This window comes from Myripristis murdjan, chromosome 4, assembly GCF_902150065.1.
Source record: "Myripristis murdjan chromosome 4, fMyrMur1.1, whole genome shotgun sequence".
Classification (NCBI taxonomy): domain Eukaryota; kingdom Metazoa; phylum Chordata; class Actinopteri; order Holocentriformes; family Holocentridae; genus Myripristis; species Myripristis murdjan.
The window spans coordinates 23,933,679-23,954,820 of NC_043983.1; the positions used below are offsets into that span (position 1 = coordinate 23,933,679).

General features: G+C 41.6%; 1 protein-coding gene across 1 annotated transcript in view; it reads left to right on the forward strand.

The window, feature by feature from the left end:
* Positions 1 to 7,964: 7,964 nt before the first annotated feature.
* Positions 7,965 to 21,142, forward strand: part of anos1b (anosmin 1b) — a 48,287-nt gene continuing 35,109 nt past the window's right edge. The window contains exon 1 of the mRNA XM_030049080.1: positions 7,965 to 8,201. Coding sequence (XP_029904940.1) covers positions 8,025 to 8,201 — 177 coding nt within the window. The 5' untranslated portion in view covers positions 7,965 to 8,024. The remainder of the gene's footprint in view (positions 8,202 to 21,142) is intronic.

Consider the following 21,142-nt stretch of genomic DNA (forward strand, 5'->3'; position numbering starts at 1 on the left):
TTTTATTTAACTTCATATTCTGGAAGTTGTCAGATTACACCACTGAGCTGTTCTAGACTAGTGCAACACTGACAGTTTTTGAGTTGTTTTGCAACTTAAAAAAATATTATTTGTATTATCTGAAGACTGAAGACTGAAGACAAGATGATCTTTTCTTTATTTCTGCAAAAAAGAAGAACCTTAACGGCAGACCTTTGTGATTTGGGTACAGTGATGATATCCATGTGATGCAGGGTTTGATCTGAGTCCGGATTTCCAAAGACTTTGATTTAGATAAAGGTTCAAATCAGTGATTTGCTGCTTTCTTCCTTCCATCCAGCAGGTGGCAGTAATAAACAGATTATGAGTATCCGCTCTGACACAGTATGTTGGAGCCCAGGAAAATTTATATTTTAGCATTTATATTTCTGAAGGTTAACGCTATCTTCCAGGGCAACATGCAGGTAGTGGTTTAATTTCTTGCACAAGAGCACTTTGACAGGATGGTTCAGCAATAAGCTGATGGAAGTAGATAGACCCTCATTTTCCAGGTTTGATATTGTCACAAAACACCCCCAGTTTATCTGTGAATCACTTCATATATGCAGATGGCATTGTGGATGAGATTTCAGTGATTTCAGAGTGTCATCATTAAGTGATAATGACACATAAATCATACAACACTTTTACTCATCAGTAACACTGAAATAATTCTGCCACTGAGCAAATAAATCAACACAACAATCATTTCCACATGTGGATGGTAATTTGGAATGTTTGATACATTTGATTTAATGTTTGATACGTGTGTGTGTGTGTGTGTGTGTGTGTGTGTGTGTGCGCGCGCGCGCGCAATCCACATTAATTACCTTTGATATTCAAATCATAACAACTTACACACAGGGTCTTGAATTTATTGATGTGATCAGTAAAAACACCATAAGGGCCTCAGTTGTGCATCTGACTGCACTTTGTCAAAGTGTTATGATGATGATAATGATAACAATCTTTATATGGAGAGCATTTTTCAAAATCAACATTACAAAGTGCTTAACAAAGATAAAATTAAACAAGATAAAACAAATAAAACATTCAAAAAATAAATAAAAAGGTCATAAAAGGATCATCAGATTTAAAAAAAATAAATAAATAAATAAAAAGTATAAAAGCTGATAAAAGTCAATAAAAGGCAGTTAAGAGAAAATTCAAAGTCAAATAAAACCAGGACAGGGTCTCTGATAAAAGCATGTAAGACGGGACTTAAAGGAAGTCACTGACTCAGCCGATGTGATTTCCTCGGGCAGATCGCTCCAGAGCCTCGGGGCCCGGACTGCAGACTCTCTGTCCCCTTTAGTTTTCAGTTTTCAGGCTGCAGGAACAGACAACAGACTTCTGCCTGAGGTTCTCAAGGTTACATACTGGTGTGGATGATGCCAAGAGGTCAGAGATACGGCAGGCAGAGAGGCCATGAAGAGCCTTAAAAATAATCAGTAAAGTCATAAAATCTATTCTAAAACATAAATCATACGGTTCAACTGTTTTCTGTCTTGCAGACAAATGCTGAGGGCCTCGTTAAGAGTCACATATTTCAGTGTAATCCAATTACAGTAGATCAGGCTAGTGAGTCAAAAAAAGTGTCTTCCTTAATTTCTGACTGCACATTTTGATATACAGTAGATTCAGTGTGTTTTTGTATGAGGGCCTCGCTGACACACTGCAGACTAAACAGCGTTTGTCTGGGAGTAACAGGAGTGTAAAATGTCATGAATAAATGTCAGGAAAGTCACTCTGTGCTTGTGAGGAAACAGCACATTCTGTCACCCCATAACACAAAATAATAGGCTATTACCTCCCAACAGTGTACTGTAATCAGCACACTGCAGCTCAGTTGCTCCCAGAAGCCATTGCTGCTGTCTCCACTCATACACTGAGGGACGCAGGTTAATACAGCCATGCTGGAAGGAGACAAAGACATCATTTTAAAGCTCTGATTTAAGCTGCAGAATATGGCCACTAATCATTGTTTAGTTTTTTTTTTAGTCCCAGGTCAATACTCACACAAATTCATATGTTTGCACACACACACCCACACACACACTGCATACGTGTGTGCTAAGGTTATTATAGTTAACTGAATAAAAATGTAGACTAGACTTGAGGAAAAAATGAAAACTAACCAAAACAATGTTGTGTACTTACAAAACTAACCAAAATGAAATAAAGATTTAGTTTTAGTCTTTGTTAATTTAATCAAATTTATCCACACAAAAGGCACAAGGAGACGTTACTGACATGACCGGGAATCAACTGCCTTCACAAAGTGGTGTGTTTGTATTGTAATACCTATTCTGAGCTTCTTGAATATTGCCCATGACAAATACCGTCCTTATTATAATTAGTAGAGTAAACTAAACCCACACATTTGTGATAAATAAAAACTAAACTTTGAAATGAGCAAACCCACTCTGGAAACTAACTGAAACTGAACTGAACTGACAACAAAAATGAAAAACTAATTCAAAATAATTAAACAAAAACTAATGAAAAATACAAAAACACACAGCTTCATTCATAGGTCTAAACTGTGGTTTGTGTCCTCTGTACAATTTCAGTGTGTTTAGATCTGCTGTAAAGACAAGAGAGAGGGGATTTACAGAAGTCACAGATCAACATGTAGCTGCTGCTTTGACTGAGGCCAAAAGAACATGTGTCAGCTCATCTTCACTTTTCATTTACACGGAGTCACGATGTTGCAGCGGCAAAAACACGACTTAAGACAAGCTAAGACAAAAAGAGCGGTGACTCATCTTTTATTTAACTTTCAGCCTTTTACTGAAGTTCTCAGGAAATTTTCAGTGAACTGATGAAGTGTAATCAGAGCTGAGGACTGTTGTGGGTGTTTGGGTGTGTGTGTGTGTGTGTGTGTGTGCATGTGTGAGGCGGGTGTGCAAATAATTCTTGGTGTTTGTTCCATCTTGCTTGAGTCCTGGATGGGAGTAATGATTTTTCCACAGAACAATACAAGTGGCACAAAGGCAGACAAACAGAGAGCCAGGCGGATGGAAAGCAGGAGAGAGACAGCAAGTACAGACAGGCAGAGAGATAGACAGGCACTGTCAGTAGACACATAGATAGAATGACGAGCAAACAGACAGTCAAGCACGTTTGCAGTCAATACTGGAGGTCAGACATCTGCATCAAAAATCTTTTCTAAGGTTATGTGGTTTCCTCACTTAGTTATTCCATCTAGTTACATCTCTGGGTTTGACAGAGGGAGGGCAAGAGAGAGAGAGAAAAAAAGAGAGAGAAAGGACAGTAGTTAGCAGGTACGACACTCCTACTAAAACTGCAGTTGCTCCTTTTTGCCACATAGTGACGCTGCAGATCCATTTTCTACTCTGAGTTCAGAAACATTTCACCATTCAGTCCTGCATGTGCAAATATAACAAGGGCGCAGGTAAACAGGTTAACGGCTACATCAGTTTCAAATATATTTTCTTTGTGTAGAGAAAGTACAAAGATAATGAGAACAACCAATTCATTTATTTATGTTTACTGTACAGATGCATCCGGCTGCTGTCAAGTTGCCCCCTTTTGTAGAATAACTGTTAAATGTTGTCATATTGCATTGCAAATCTACAAATTCAGATGTTCACTGGGGAGTGGACAGTCCGCGTTAACCGGAGATGAACTTGTGTCCGACTGGAACAAGAAGATTTGGATAAGATCTGGCCCCGAATTCCAGAGTTGGACGTGTGTGTGTAATTCATGAAGTTATCGGTCAGCTGTGATTCATGAAGTTGGATAGGACTTGAGTAAGTAAATCTGAGGTTAATATGTGATTTAGGGTTAGACATAGAGAAATGTCACGGAGACATCATGGTTAAACTACAGTGAATGCTGCATGGAAATCATCTACTGTATATGAAATATCCTGTTTGTGTCTTTGTCTGCTGGTTTCTTCCCTGCCTTGAGATTCAGGCTTGACAAGCTTGTGTGGAAACTTGGTTTTCTCCTTTCAGCACTTTATTCTCATTTTGACATTTATTCTTTATTAATTTTGGATACATGTGTTATTACATCCATCACCGCCACTTCCTCATTGGCTTCTTACTTGTCTGTACAGGCACAGAAGACTGTTCATTCCTCTAATATTTATGAGCATTAAAAACGAAATTCCAGTCAGTCATTTCTCTAAACTCTAGACAACCACTGCCCCTGATAAAATATAGAGCTTTTCAATACAAATGAATCAGTTCAGTGCTTTACCCTAAAGGCTGTTACTTTTGTGATGCCGTACGTCAGGACTCACCGGTAATCAGCCCATGAGCCAGCTTTGGGTTTGTGAGCCCAAAGCTGGCTGTCTGGCTCCTGGGCCAGCCAACCAGCCACACAGGTCCTCAGTATAAATTTTCTACTGAGGAGTTGGCTGCTGCTGGGCAGAATTACTGACTGGGCACACGGGGCATGGGGCACAGGCCTCAGGGCCCCAGACCACCAGGGGCCCCCACTCACCAGAGGCCCGAGACATTTATTGTCTGGTTATTTTGTGGTTAGGTATAAATCTGAATTGCAGAGTTGACTCATTAAACAATATACAGGCCCAAATAAAACTCCTTTACAATGTTATATGGCCTCCAGACACAGTTTGTTTCACTAATATTAAGTGCAGTGACTTCTGAGTTCAGGACAAATTTCCCCCTGAGACAACAAAGTATGTCCTATCCTGTCCTGTCCTTTGTATCTACAGTCTTTTTACACTATCCATATGTGGGCCATATCCAGCTGCACTGTTGCCATGTAACGGAAAGCCGGATACCAAATGGAAGAAATGAAGGCAAATGTCTCATCATCAATCCAGGTATCTAAATTCTACTATTCTACTATTAATTCAACTATTCTAAACTCTACATGCTTCATTTTAATCTAATATTAAGCATCACCAGCAAATATTATTTGATTTACAATGGGATGGAAATATTTTCATGAGTGTGTCCATAAATATATGGTAGCCAATTAGAAGAATGTTAAGATTTTAGCCAGGAAGAGGTTTTTGAAAAGGTGTGCTTGATTATGAGTTTTTGTTATTTTTGTTTTTACATGCATTGCAGTAGGAAACGGTGCACTCACTTTCATTTCTTTGAGCGGATGTTTTTTTAGTAATTGACAAATGTACAGAGCCTGTCTAGTTTCATTTGTGTATCTTCATCATTTCTTTCAGCGTGAGTGTGGTATTGGGGGGCCCACGTTAACTTTGTGCCCCTGGGCCCCTCGGTCCTCTGATCCGCCCCTGCTGTCTGTAACCCCAAAAACTCCTGCAGACAACTAATAGCAGAGCTGTGACTTGTTCCAGCTGTAGGAAATAACCACTGACCACTTCAGTATTTTTGGACAGGAAAGATAATAACACATAGGCATTGTGACATAAATGGCTAAATACGCTAGGATTTGTTGCTTTGGATTTGGTCGATGAAATGTTAAACACATTAGTATTATATTTAACATTAGTAACAGTGTCTCTGCTTTGTAGATGAAAAAAAAAAAAAAAAAGTTAATTTCTAAAGGGTTCAGATGTGTTACTGAGCTTGTGCAGGGCCTTGTGGGATGGTGGATGAAGGTGCTGAAATCAGATCCCAGCCAGACCACATCTGACTGTTCATTAGAGGCATCAAACTGACTGAGCCGAGCGGATCCAGCTGTTGTCATTGCAGCCAGACGGGTCCAGCTCATGAAATTATAATCAGAGGGCCTATTGCAGGGGGGCTATCTCCCTTGTTAGTGTAAATTATGAAACATAATCTTCCATATGAACAATAGATTTAACATAAATTTTTAAAGGGGACTAAACAGTTAGAAATCTGTCTTCTGCTGTTTTTTTCTTAAATTAGACTAGACAGTTCCCCTAATCACATCCAAACCCCAGCACTGCCTGTACAAACTGATTCAAACAGAAATCTGGCCTGACACAGAGATCTAGCTGCGCCGTGTGGACTCAGAGGTGGAAACACACCACAGGACAGTGACCCGTTTAAGCCTTTAAAGCACAGACACAGAAAAATCAGGGTGAAAATCTCATCACAGTTTGTCCTTGCAGTTTGCCTGGCGCATCAAGACGGCTGGATTAGGGTGGACGGTTTGCTCAAAAGTTGCGGTTCAAAGAGTTGGAGAGAAATCCTACAGCGTCCCTTCACTTTTTCTTCTGATTTAAACAGTGATGTAGCTTAGAGAGCTGAGATTCTGACACATTTACTCAGCCAGACATCTCTCTCTCTTTATCTGTCTCTCTTCCTGTCTGTCTCTCTCTCTCTCTCTCTCTCTCCCTCTCTTTCTCTCCAGCCAATTCAAAGACATTTGGCTTCAATCAAGGAGCAGATTTGGACCGACACTGAGGGCTTCTGTTGTGTGCGTGTGTGTGTGTGTGTGTGTGTGTGTGTGTTTGTGGAGTTAGAGTATGTGTTGGGGAGGGTCTTTACTCCGCTAATGGTTTATTCAGAAACCCGAGCAGAGTGTTTTATGAAAATATGAAAATATTCTGTCTGTCTGTCTTTAAGATAATGGCCCTCAACCAACTTTCGTGTGTGTGTGTGTGTGTGTGTGTGTGTGTGTGTGTGTGTGCATGTGTATGTGCATGTGTGCATGTGTTTATGCATTCGTGTGTGACCTCATTGGACCCAGCCCTTAAATCAGAAAGTGCCAACCAGGACGTCTTACACATGTGTAACCCTTGAATACCATGATACACACAATGTGGGTTCACAGTGCATGACTAATTCACTATCCCATCTCTCTCTCTCTCTCACACACACACTCTCTCTCTCTCCCTCTGTCTCACACACATACACACACTGTCTCTGTGTCTCTCAGAGTGCTAGTTATACAGTTTTAGCCAGGTCACCTTGTATTCTGTGCTCTGTTTTAGTGCAGGCCTGTACTAACCCACACGAGTCTTTCTATACTAGACCAGAATAAAAGTCTGGTTTCCACTACAGGGCCAAGTGAGGTCTTGCCAGAGCTCACTAAATATTTATATGACTCCATTTTCCCTAAATCAAAACGTAGGTGATTCTTTTCACATCTCATTGCCAACCGAGATGATTCGTCTGCTGGGTTACTGTTTCATATAAACAAATACGGCTTTCAACTCTGTGTCCTAAACATCTCGAGTTGGCCCTGGTTCCACGGCAGGCCCCGCTTGGCTCTGCTGCTGTTGTCGAAAAGCGGTGACTAACTGACTGACTGGCCGTTTGACAGACACCTACATCAACACATTCTTTGACTCTCTCTCCCATTAATAAAATTTCCTTTATTAGTCTGCTCCAATAATTACTGCTGGAGAGACTTCCCGGAATAAGGAAGGGAAAGGTTTCTTCAGAATAACGGAGGTGAAGTCTGTCTAATAGGCCTAAAATAACAACTTGCCGTTTAAACCATCAATGCCTTGATTCTTCACCGTTTCTCTTGAGGGTCCATATTGATCCCATTCAGCGAAACTAAATGGCACAAACTGATCCAACTGGAATGTGTCCCACACTTTCATAGCTAATGAAGGGCAGACAATGATGGCTTTGATCTGGACTTTGATGATGATGATGAGTACTTACATGTGCACTGATGGTGGGCCTGATGATAAATATGATAATGATAATGATGATGATGATGATGATGATGATGATGATGATGGTGGTGGTGGTGGTGGTGAGGATGAAGATGAATGGTCAAAATGGTTAAAGTGATAATAAAGATGATGACACTGATTTTAAAAAATGACGAACGAGGCGGATAAGAAGGATGAGGCGCACTAGTCGCACGTGCACCGGCGGTGGGAGTGTCCGCGAGCTGGGTAGAGCCGCTCCATCCCCCGCTCGCGCGCGCAGCAGCAGCAGCAGCAGCAGCCGCGCTCCTGTCTCCATTATAAACTTCGGGTCGCGAGAGCAGGAGGTTGACAAAACAGATAAGAGCGAGACAAACGTCAGGCTTTCATTTTTCACTCGCGCCACAGAGCCGCTCCGGTTGTTGTTATCGTCCCTCCGCTCCCTCCCGGTGTCATGTCAGCTGGTCGGGCCGGCGTGCTGCTCCTGTGCTCGGTGCTGGCGGTGAGCTGCGCTCGCAGGACTTCACCGGAGCACGAGGATGTTCAGGAGAAATTCAACAGCGCCAGATGCACGTCCAGGTGCCTCACTCTGCACATGACCCAACTGACCGCTGCTTTCAGACACCTACAGGTACACCTCTACTCTCTCTTTTCTTGTCAAAGGGCATAATTTACACATGCATGTTTATTATTTCTCATGTTTTAAGTTTACCAGCTGATTACCCCCAGCCTGTGGCCACCATACAGGGCAAACAACATCTTGTTTTTCCAGAGAGCTTTTGAGAGATGACATGATTTGATGCTTTTTGTGCCCCTGCTTTGATATAACCTACATCACTGTGATACTACACTGAGTACAATATGTGCTGTGAATTTACCTCATTTAAGATTAAGATAAATTTCATGTTAAAAGATGGTGATAAGGGGGAAATAACTAATAATAGAGTTTAGGTATGTGTACCCTCCACTAAAGCCTCTCTGTACCATGCTATATCTGTTGTGGGGTTCCCTGCAATCTATACCTCTATATCTGTGATTACCTGTAGTTGTAGTTGTTATATCCTGCATCTCATTAATGCACAAAATATCCAAGTGGGAGACCCAGTAGACAGAGAGATAAAAGGCAAACTTTTTCTTTTATGTAATTCTGATGGTAAGCATATAGACCAATTTTGGCCCGAATAGCCTTTTTGACTTCAACAAAAAATCTCTATATCACACTGATGTTCCTGCAGGGATTTTGTCTGTGGTACGCAGTGGTGAGTTAGTGTCCTCATGTGGTATTTTATAATCTCTGACTCATATTTCTGCTGTAATATTTGCATTGTGTCATTGTAAAATATTTTAGAGGACTATAGAGGGAGGAAGGCCTAATAGTGGTGGGCAATATTACAGGAACTTCAGTGAGGATGGGAGGGGGCAAGCTGAATAGAGAGAGATGAATGAGTGGAATCGATGGTTTGAAGTTAAATCACTTTCTTATAATATTAAGGCTATAAATAAATGCTTAGATAATGCTCCCCCATAGGCTTGTCATAATGTCATGTGAACGTGCTGTCAGTGTTCAGTATCCAATTGGTTATGTGATTTATAGATTCAAACAGGCATTGCTTTGTATATGAGTGCTGGTATAATAATGATACGATCTTGAAAAATGCTTAGAAAACAGATCATTTTTGCCCTCAGTTCTGTTCAGCTGTGAGACATTTTAAAATTCTAGATAAATTCACCTATTAAAGTTTATTTAGGTATGGTGCTATCCAAAAATCACCCTTCATACTTGTCACTATAGCAAGCACTTTTTTTTTAGCTGCTGCTCAGGAGCTACATTACTTGATGGAAGAATAAAACTCAGCTATTTTTGATTATTTAATTATGATCAATTAAGAATTAAATATTTATCAGACATTGGGCTTCTTTCATTTTTAATACAAAAAGGGTCTAATGAAAGCAGTGGCCATTTGTACAGGGATTTTACTAGGGCTAAGAGGCGTTGTAATGCCCGAAGGCACTACAAATCACAGCCTGTCATAGCTTAGTGCTTAAATAATTCATCAGTGGAGAATTGATCTTCCTGCAAACAGCCTGTTGTTTTCAAACATGGATATTATCCCTGACAATACTGTGGAGGCTTTTCTGTGTTTGTGAGAAGTTGCCCTGTGTCAGTCTTCTGAGGGGCAAAGGTTACCTGAAAAATGTGCTTATGGTTGTAATAGTTGGCAAAATTACTCATCTACATCGAAAGCGCTGGCCCATGTGCCGCGGCCTTTGTAGTGTGGAATGTGAGATTAACGGGGACATTAGGACGTTACCAAGTTCGAAAAGCCACTTATCGTTAACGGCTTCAACATGTGCACGCCATGTAGTGGGTGGGAAAGTCATTAACCACAGAGTTCAGCCCCAATGGCTCTGAGGTGTGTAGAAGAAAGTTTGTGTATGCGTGTGTGTGTGGAGGAGGAGGAGGAGGGGGGGTTTGCATATGTGAATGTGTGCAAAAGAAGCGCGCGTGTGTGTGTGTGTGTGTGTGTGTGTCCTGGTCCTTGGCCATCCAGAATAGATTCCCAGCCACCTGTGTGTTTGGTAATGAGGGTGGCCCCTGGATGACTCTCTAGGAGCAGGATGTGTGAATGTGTGTGTGCGTGCATGTGTGTGTGCATGTGTGTGTCTGTGCGTGCGTGCGTGCATGTGTGTGTGTGTGGTGGGGTTTCTGGAACGGAGGTGTGAGTAAGGGAACATTTGGTTTAAACTTTATGAAGTTGAGTGCAGTAGTCATATGTTGACCATCAAACGGCAGCAGGGGAAATGAGACCAACAGCTTCTGACTAAGAGCTAACAGAGCAGGCAGCTTTCTTTTATTATTATTTTATTTTCTACCTGGATTTCATTTTCAAAATGAGTGTGATGTGTGCAATACTTCACTTTGGTATGATATGATATTCCCGTTTTTTATTAAACCCACCTAGTGTGAGTTTATTTGCTGTCAAACTCTGACACGAGCCCCCCCTCAAGGTGTGTTTACACTTCCAGGATTTTCTGACTTCCTTCACCGGTAACTGCAAACAGACAAAATTACTTCCCCTAAAAAAAAACCTCCCAGACCCCAGGAAGGAAAAGATTTTGGTCTGCCTGCTTTGTTTGGCATATGGGATATTGGTACACTGCAAAAATATAAAAATTTACACTCATATTCAGTGTTAAAGCCTTATTTCTCTTAGAATAATTAAAAAAAAACATTTTTCACTCATAACTCTTGTTTTCAGGGTCATTTCACTTCAGAAATTTTCTACAAACAAGTAAAAACATCTTTAAATAAGGCGTTTCAGAAATATGATGAAAATCACACTTGATTCAAATGAATAATCTTTAAAAGATGGTCTCACACAGGACACAAAAAATATCTCATGGTGTTTTTCACATATTTTAAGAAAAATCAGATGTTGAGACTCAATACCACATTAAATGGCTTATTAAGATGGACAGTTTTTTTTTTTTTTTTATTGCAACACATCCAGACGCCTGCAAGAAAGAGAGAAGTTAGCTGTTGACATCGTTACTGATTCGTCCATGACTCTGTTTTAGAATATAGATACCGCTGAAAACTCCCAAGGTTTATATACCAAAGTAAAATATCGCTTCTGAGGCCATTTGGATGGGTCATTGTGTCCATAAATTAGAAGTGCCTCCAAAAGTTGAGCGCAAATGAGCAAGTTTACTCTCAGCCACGTCCCAGGGAGCAACACTGGTCCCTGAACCTATTATGGGACAGTGTAGGAGAGCATGGAGTGATTGATGAGTGTGGGAGAGTCCGTGCCTTAGAGCATTCATTCGTTTTGGAGAACATGACGTCTGAGAAAGTACAGTGCAGGCCTTTTGATGAGCGCTGCAGTCTCTATTACATCAGCAAGTGCAAATAGAGCTTTGCTCATCACACTTTCTCTCACAGACAGAGACACTCACATTGCTTCCTCTTGTGGCTGTGGGTATGATGTGTTTCTGGCTTCATGTGGGTGAACCCTGTGCTTTTGGCTCCTCCTTTCTCTCTCTCTCCCTCTTTCTATGTGTATGTATGTGTGTGTGAGACCAGTGTGTAGCCACTAGTATGTGAGTCACCAGTCTTCTATTTACACCTCTCTTTATGCTGCCTCCCTGGGTTTTCCACTACTTTCCCTTCTATGGTGTCATATCTTAATTATAGTCTTTTTGTGTGTGTGCATGAGCGTATATGTTAGTATGTTGCGTGTGGAGGCATGTGTGTTACACAGAGGCCCGGAGAGCTACTTGATGTAAACTCCTAAAAATAAAATTGGGAACACCGCTTCAGAGATCTTTCTCAAACGCTCGATTGGATTAGACAGCATGGCCTCAGCGTTTGGAGGGTTAGTGGTTCGAGCCAGACTGAGGAGGGACAGTGTAAAGCTCAATGAACTGCCTCTGGGAGAGAGTGTGTGTGTGTGTGTGCATGTGCGTGTGTGTGTGTGTGTGTCCCGGCTGCTCTGCGGTAGGTAACTCTAATCAGCCCAGAGGTTGGTCAGCCAACCAGTCACGCTCTGACAAAGACCAGAGGCAAAGAGCAGGTCAGGTTGCACAGAGGCAGACGGGCAGATAAAGGCAGGTAGATGGACACGGTCAAGCATGCGAACAGACAGGGAGACAGCCAGACAGGTCAGCCAGGAAGACAGACAGGCAGGCAGGTCGATAGACAGGAATCTCCGGCGGAGATGCAGGCAGACATGCTGCAAAAAAAAAATCTCAGCCTTCCTCTCTTTTATTCAGCCTTAAATGTTTGTTTTTCCTCAGACAAGTGAAATCTGCCAGTGGGATGAGATAACTCCACTCGCTTCCAACGCTAATCAACTTGTTTCCGGAATTTTCTTGAATCAAGTGTCTTGTTTTTCTTGACACAAGTGAGCCGATCTGCCTTATTCTGCATTATTTCAATATCTTTATACTTGTTCCCAGAAAAATGACTGAGTCAAGTGAAACTGCTTTGGAAACAAGAGGGATTATAACATCCCAGTGGCAGATTATTTCCCTTGTTTTAAAGAAAAACAATATTTTAAAGTAGACATTCTTGTTATTGTTATTTTTGTTGATTCCCATCATTTATTACTCTGCATAGCTCACCTCACTGCTAAATTCAGTGGCAAGACCACTGTGCGGCAGCTTCTCATTAGCCTTCAACACAGTCCAACAGAGCATTAATTTCTGGCCTTAAAGACCATTATCAATGTCCTTTTTGAAGACGGGAGTCTCACAGCACAGCCAAAAACATCTTGAAATTGTCCACCCAAAAAATGGTTGCGAGTAGTGCTTTCCAACAAGTTTTATTTAGCTTTTTTTTTTTTTTTCTCACACATTGCCTTTTATAGATTCACCCATTTCAAACACTATTTCAGTTAATGCTATGTTCACTTCAGTTCATACCACGGAATTTCCGCCTTGTAAAATTTCCAACCTGTGACAACATCGTGTTCACTGTGTCAGGTCACGAAAATGGGTGCCCTTGTTTTGGCATTCCCCACGGATGAAAATTCAGAGCTTCTTCTTCCTGCGAGTGCTCAATTATCCCGAGTGAACACCAGGAACGCGAAGCTGTCGCAGGTCGGAAATTCACAAGGCAGAAACTCAGAAGGTCTGCGTTGAAGTGAACTCAGCATTAGCTCAGTGATGTGGTGGCAGGCAGACAGACAGACAGACAGACAGGCAGGCAGGCAGAGAGACAGGCAGCAGGCTGGGTGACCAGGGGTGACGGCAGGAGACAAAGACTTGTTTGATTCCCCTCAGAGATAATACTTCTCTCTCTGTCTCACTCTACGGCTTTGTGACTTCCCCGTCATTCGATCAGGAGACACGAGGAGAGATGGTGATAAAGTTTTAGCAGCGTAGGAGTGAATTTCACCTGAAACCAGACCAAAAAAAAAAAAAAAAAATTCCACAGTAGTAAATCACAGCCGGGAGGGTGAGCGGCTTTGAACGGCGCGGCTTTGTTCCTCAAACTATGGAAAGACAGAGAGAAAAAGAGGCCGAGAGATACAGAAAGACACATTTACCACATCAAACCCGTAACAGCAACATCATCTCTGATAGTCGAGCAACTGTTCCATTCGTTTCCCCTCTGGTGGCTGTTTTCCTTGGTTGCGTCATAATTGAACTTAATTTGCTGATAATTTATATTTACAATCTTCTCTTGTGTGATCGTGTTTCATCATTTCATCGTTTGTTGTTGTTGTCGTGATGCCGCGCAAGACAGATGAGCAGCTCCGAAGCGTTTGGAGGAGAGAGACAGACGCCGACGTTAACAGTCGGATGAGGCAGACTTCAGTGCTATTAAGCGACCACTTTGTTGTGATGCATGTTGTTTACAGGATGTGGGGGACCACAAACAATAACGTTGACACAAATAAGTGCACGCACACGCATATCCACACGGGCACACACACACGCACACACACACACTAACGAGAGGCTTCTGTCGGGAAAATTCAGACGTCAACATGGGCTTTTTGGGAAGGGCTTTATATTGAGCAGAGTGGAAGTTAGTCATAATCCATTTGCAAACACACGGGTGCATACACACACATACACACACACACAGGCACACACATCAACATACACACCATAGCTGTGTTTGCTTCTGGTCATCTGGGTATGATTAGCAGAGTTAATGCCTCGTGTTAAATAGACTCAGAGAGTTTCTACTTCGCCTCACTGCAAATACTGACCACAACGCAAGCACACACACACACACACACACACACACACACACACACATGCACACAGATCTTGCAGACAGGTTTCTCTTCTCTGTCACACACACACATGCACACACATTTTTTTAATCGCCACATGTGGCTGAAGTGTGATTTACATCTCTCATTCCCTTTCAACCACTCAAGAGTGTGCAGCTGGGCGCATGTGTGTCCTCTGCACGGGAAATGTGTTTGTGTGTGTTTGAGTGTGTGTGTGTGTGGCGTGTATGTGTGTGTCCCTGCCTCTTTCCTGCTGTTGCATCCAGAAAACGTCAGTTTGTTATTCCTGAACGGTGATTACTGTAGATTGTGCGGCCATCAGATCCATGTGGAAATCCCGTAGAGCGTTTCTTAAGCAGCGGGTCAGATCTGTTCCTGATGGCTCTCCTGAGTCTCACGCGCGCAGGCTGAATTTCACATTTGGGTCACAGGATAAAATTTTTGAAAAAGTTTACGAGCCCCTGCTTGTAGAATAGATCTGAAATCCAGCCATGTGGAAATCTTTCATTAAAAATGTAATGGGATTTTTGTACATTTATAAGTCATGCATCATAAGCCAGGTTTCAATGGTGGGTTCTCATGACGTGTCATGTATTGTATCTGGTGAGCATTAAGGAGATGGATAGCTTGAGGAATAAAATGCTTACACTAAGGTGCAAAAGTATTTGGATGGCTAAACATTTTTATTCATATTGCATCTCTTTACAGCAGTTTTGGATGGAATTTTATGTAATCATATGTTGGCTCGCAACATCCATATGACAGCACGGTAATTTATAGCAGAAGAGCTCCATAGCTTTGTTCTATCAGGGACACACAAAGTGCACCAAGGTCCTACACTGCAAAAAAAACAAAAAAAAAAAAACAACCTCTGACTAAGTCTTTCAATTTCATAATCATGCTTTTCTTTGCACAAGTGAAAAAATATGCCAGTGGGATGAGATCATTTCACTTCTTTCCAATGCTAATCAGTTTCCAGAAAATTCTTGAATCAAGTGTCATCTTCTTGACTCAAGTGGGCCGATCTGCTTCATGCTTGTTTCCACATATTTGTACTTGCACACAGAAAAATTCCTGAAATGATCTGCATTGGAAACAATTGGGATTATAGTATCTCATCAAACTAGCAGATTTTTCGCATTTAAAAAACATAGTGTGTTAAGATTGAATATGATAAGATTGAATATTGAATAAGTAAAGATGGAGATTTTTTTGCAGTGTATGACTGAAAGCACCTGAAAATGGGATAATGAGCTGCAGACACAGAGTCTCTGCTGGTTCTTTTTTATTTAAATAATTTTTTGGATATTTACTAAAAAAATACATATTAAACCGTTGCTCCAATATGGATTAAAATGTATTTAATATGTGAAGTTTGTTGTCTCTACTTTAAAATGTAGGACACCTGCATAAATGAAAGAGCATCGACGGTTAAACTCCTGCCAGAGGAAAAACAGCCACCACAATTTACTGCATCCTGTTTCACAACTAGTATCTACCGCTCCTTGCCAGTCTCCCCTCTGTTACGAATATTTATCTTCATCTTTCACCTTCTGTTCTCTTTCTCCCTTTCCTCCTCTGTGACTCCCTTCCTCCCTCCTGTTTCTCCGTCTCCCTCTTCTCTCTGCGTCCAACCGGCCCCGCCTCCCTTTCTTCCCTCAGCTTTCCCAACATGTGTAGCTGTTTTGCCCCTACGCTTCCCCATCCCCATTCACTACCCTACAGACAGACACACATACACACACACACACACTCTTACACAGGATTCAGCACTGAGACCCCTATGAAACCCTACTTTGACCACCATTAAACAGCCATGCGGCACACAGGCCCATCTAAACTGTCTTGATTGACTCTGACAGCAAATATGTCCCATGAAATTGACGAGGGATGGGCCGGGGGAGAGTGGGGGTCCAGGGGTTGTACATTGAGAGGGAGAGACAGTGTGTGTGTGTGTGAGAGATAGAGGGAGAAAACATATGGGCAAAGAATAAGAGCAACAGAGACGGAGCCTGTTACAGTGAAAGAGACAGAAAAAGAGACAGCGTGAAAGAGATCAAGAGAGGAGGATGAAGACATGAGGCTAAGAATAGAGTGAGAAAGGAGGTGTGGGAGCGAAGAAAGCTGCTTTATATCTCTGCCGAGATGTTGTGAAAACCTGGAGATGTTTAACCAGCCTCCTACATGCTGTCCTCAGCTGCCTGACTACACCAACTATATGATTCAACTCTATTTACCCACATATCGTCCCAACCATCATCATCGTTATCATCATCACTATCATCAACATCGTCGTCATGCCCTGTTCTCCTACGTTTACAACAATTGACAGCAATTTGGAGAAGTTAGAGAGAAAGAGAATGTGTGTGTGTTACTTCCCCGCTTATTTACCGTATATCTGTTGCTTTTGACCAAAAGAAGGGGGCAGCAGGGTGGTGCACGGGGTATAACACCATCCTCCCACTCAAGGATGCAGGTTTATTCTGTAGCTTTGAGTGAGGCTGAAAACGGGGAACTGACCTGATATTTGTCTGAATATGTGAGACCTGAAGTTGTCCAACCCCAAACAGTACGTGCATTTTCTTATCCAGTACAAAAAATATGTATAAATAAATGAAAAAAAACAGAATCCTCACATTTTTTAAGATTCACTGTTCTCCAACTGAATAGGCGGGGAGCATCTAACCGCATATCTAAATTAGTGGTTCCCAATCTTTTTGGTTTGTGACCCCTTAAAGCAAACCAATACGTACTTGTGCCCCCTGTTACGTCTTGTATTCTTAATTATCAGAGGAAATGTCGCATGTTAAAACTACTCAGTATTTCACAAGAAAACAGACAAAATAGTAACAAAAAAAAATAATCATGGTAATTTTGCATATTAAAAAAGTGTTTTTCCTTTCGCCTATGTCTTAATCATCCTTCGACCCCAAAAAATTGTCTCATGATCCCACAGGAGGTCCTGTCCCCCAAATTGAGAACCACTGCCCTAAATAATTGTCAACTACAAAATCACTTTCTGTTTCGCCTTTTTTCGCCCTGTTATTTCTTTATAAGACGATGGTTAGACAACACTGAGGGCCTAAACAGGAGCGTACCCGGCAGGCTGTTCTTCCTTTAATGTCTGCATGAGGCTGCTGCTGCTGCTCTATCGCTCTGTTATCGTCTTTGCTGTGGTGTGCCGGGGAGCTGGCATCAGGAGCTGTGGTGCCAACAAACTGGGCAAGCTGGTGGGGAAGAGCAGCTCTGTGGTGGGGGTGGAGCTGGACGGTGTGGAGGCCGTGGCAGAGAGGAAGATGAGGGGGAAGTTGAAAGCTTTCATGGACGACCCCTCTGATCCTCTCTGTGCCGAGCTGGGGCGTCTGAGGAGCGTTCAGCGGTCGACTCATCCAGCCACGTGCCTCAAAGCGCCTGCAGGGCTCTTTCATGCCAGCAGCCATCAGACTCCACAACAGCACCACACCCAGAACCTCCTACCTCCACTGACTGAGACTGACAACATACACCACTCACAATTAAACTGTCACCACCACAGATATTGCACATGTATATACAAACAGACAGTGTGTGTGTGTGTGATGTACCATATGTATATTTTAAAAACAACATCAGACACCCGATCTGCTGCACCACGTAATAAGACAAAGGTGAGCCCATGTTTTCATGAGGCTAGACCAAGTCTGGTAGTTTATACAGCTCATATATACAGTACATACACACTGATACTGCACATGTATATACACACACATCTGTTTTTATTGGGTTTTTAATTCCTATTGTATCTTGTTTAATTCTATTTTTCTTTACTTGTTGATGCAAGTATTTATTTAAAGTATTTATGGAAATGTCTGTCTTTGATGTAAAACACATTACCTTGTGCTGCTGCGTCAAATCAGATTTCCCGTAGGATCAATAAAGGTACTACTTATTTGTAAAAACTAAATCCTCCTCATTTTGATGCACTGTGGCTGACGTTACAACTTGTTAAAATAAAAATTAAGATTACAAGTTATTCTCAAAAAGTTACATAGGTTAAAGGGCTTGATAAACAAATGCCATATAACCCAAGCCTGATGTAGCCTGATGAGAAACACTGAGATTCAAGCCAGAACCGATCCAGACCTTTCTGGACCCATCAGGTTTACTTCAGTTACACATGTCAGCAGCAGCATCCACCCTGCTGAAGTGTCCTTGAGCAAGACGCTGAATCCCTAGTGACTCTAGGGTTGCTGGTTTGTAGCTGAGCCTGACTCTGGCCTCCCTGTTGCAAATATAGACAATTTCCTTTTAGTATTAAAATAAAAAAGGGTAAGGACAAGGACACATTTTTTTGTTAAAAAAAAAAAAAAAAAAGCTTTTGGCTCTGTTCTCTCATTACTGGGTTTTATAGTCATTCTGTGATTATGAGCTTAATGAGACCCTTCTAATTTATCCCAAGCACCACATGTGCAAACTAGCAAAAAACAAAAATAACAAAACAAACAATACAGTAAAAACAACAACAAGAATAAAACAAGTGTTGTCTCCATATGGGTGGCATGATGACTCAGTGGTTAACGCTGTCACCTGGCAGCGGCATTCAGTTCCCGGTCCTGTCCGTGTGGAGTTTGCATGTTCTCCACGTGTTTGTGTGGGGTTTCTCAGGCTCTCTGGTTTCCTCTTTCAGTCCAAAGTAATGTTAGTCTTGGGTGAGACTGGAGACTCTGAATTGCCTATAGGTATGAATGTGAGGGCCTGTGTCTCTATTTGTGTTAGCCATGCGATGGACCGATGACCCCTCCAGGGCATTTCCCCGCCTCCTGCCCAACATATGCTGCTGTAGACGTTAGCGCCCTGTGAAAAACATGCAGGTAGAGAAAATCAGTGGGATTTTTATGAGAGGCCTGCAGTGATCATGGCCGTTTTTTTTTGTTTTTTTTTTATCTGTCCCCCAAAATCACCCACCCACTTTCAGCAGTGAAAGAGGTAGAAATCCATTGAATAAGGAAGGGAGAGATATCGATTCTCCAACCAACAGTTATTAATAGACAAAAATGCAATGCAGCTGAAAGACATTTTTGCATTCTGAGCAAGAGAGCTCTCATTTACTGGTAACACTGTTGCAGCAAGCAGGCAGGTTTCACATTAAAAACAAAAAATCCGAAAAAAGGTGCATTACACTGTTTATATTTGCACCTCCAGGCCTTCCTGGTTTAACCTTCCAACCTGGTGGTGTTTCATTACAGCAAAACTATAAATGTAAATCACAGTCCAATCCAAAAGATGATCATTTATTGGAAAAGTATCATATTGCAGATTGGAGTTACACTTAGAATAGAAATGTCTACCTAAAATGTGGTGTATGTCCTGTATCATCGTTTGTATGGGAACCGCAAATTAGTGGGTGGCTCATTTACATCCGTGTTGACTTAATTTGCAGAATCATGGTTGAAAATGTTTGGAAAATTTTGCAGCACTCATGCAAAATAGATGGGAAATGTACCGCACTGTGCATTTCAGACTCAGAGAGAGGACAGTGTGGGAGAGGAAACTGTTTTCTTCCCTCCTCCTCCTCCCATCTTCACCTCTATCCCTCCATCCATCCATCCCCACAGACTCGTTACTGTGTGTTCACCAGGGATTTAACCTTTACTTTAATCCTCTCCTCCTTTCTTCTCTCTCTCTCTCTCGTATATTTCCACGGGGGGTTGGTTGAGCTGCATAGCCTCGGCATTATCCCTTTTAACAGCTTGTGAAGATTATCTGCCACTGTTAACCCAAGGGTGTCAACCCTATTATGACCTCAGTGGCAAAACTCATTTAGTCTTAAAGGGACATGGTGCACGGGTGAGCAACACACCTGATAAATCTACCAAACAACATCCCTTCATTAAGATAGAGTTTTGTACATTTAGTTTCAAAATAAAATAAAGGTCAAAAGTCAATTCATGAATTTAGATTACCAATCAACTGGAGGCAGATTTTTGTCATTTATATTGTGTTAACAGTGCTCATGAAGGAAAGACTAATTCATAATGCTGCCTCGAATGTCGGGAGCTGTATATTTTATTCACAAATACTTATAATTCTGTTTCTAACAGCTACAAAGCCAAAACTCATCTCACACCTTCACATCATACAACTTACATGTCACTTACCAAAACTTAACAAGTTTTTTGCCTGCTGCTAAAAAACTCCAATATACAGTCTCATACTACTTTTACACTGACCTAAAATCCCACTAACATCTGTCAGGGTAAACAGGGTGACCCAGTATTTCAGTCCGGGGTAATTATCGGCTTCGACCTCAATCGATATAGGTGGAAAGAGGTCACCTGCTAAGTTATGACCCGTATGAGTGCAATAATGCTACAAATTGCTCTATATTTTGGGTGAGCAATTCTAGCCTCAGTCTAACTTTAACATAGGCAATATAATGATTCACAAATAACTCACCATGTCTTGGATTGGACTCTGACTTATGGTCATGGTGTAGTAATGATGAGTGATGGAAGAGAAAAGTAAAGTAGGGAGAAGATGCAGACAGAGGGATGGAGTGGAATAACATCCCAAATTAAATAAGACTTAAATAACAACTAAATAACAACTTAACAGCTTTTAAAAGAACATCTGAAAAATGGATGCTGAGTGAGTTAGCGGAGTGAAACATGGTTTTAGGATAGTATTATGTTTTTTATGTCATGACTATATAACTTTGATGTATTTATGTGTCCGACTTAGTCCTCCTGACAAAACCTCCAAACAAAATAACCTACTAACCCACTAAGGGGACAGGAATTGTATACCATTTCAAACCACTGGTGCAGCTTTCAATGCGTTATCT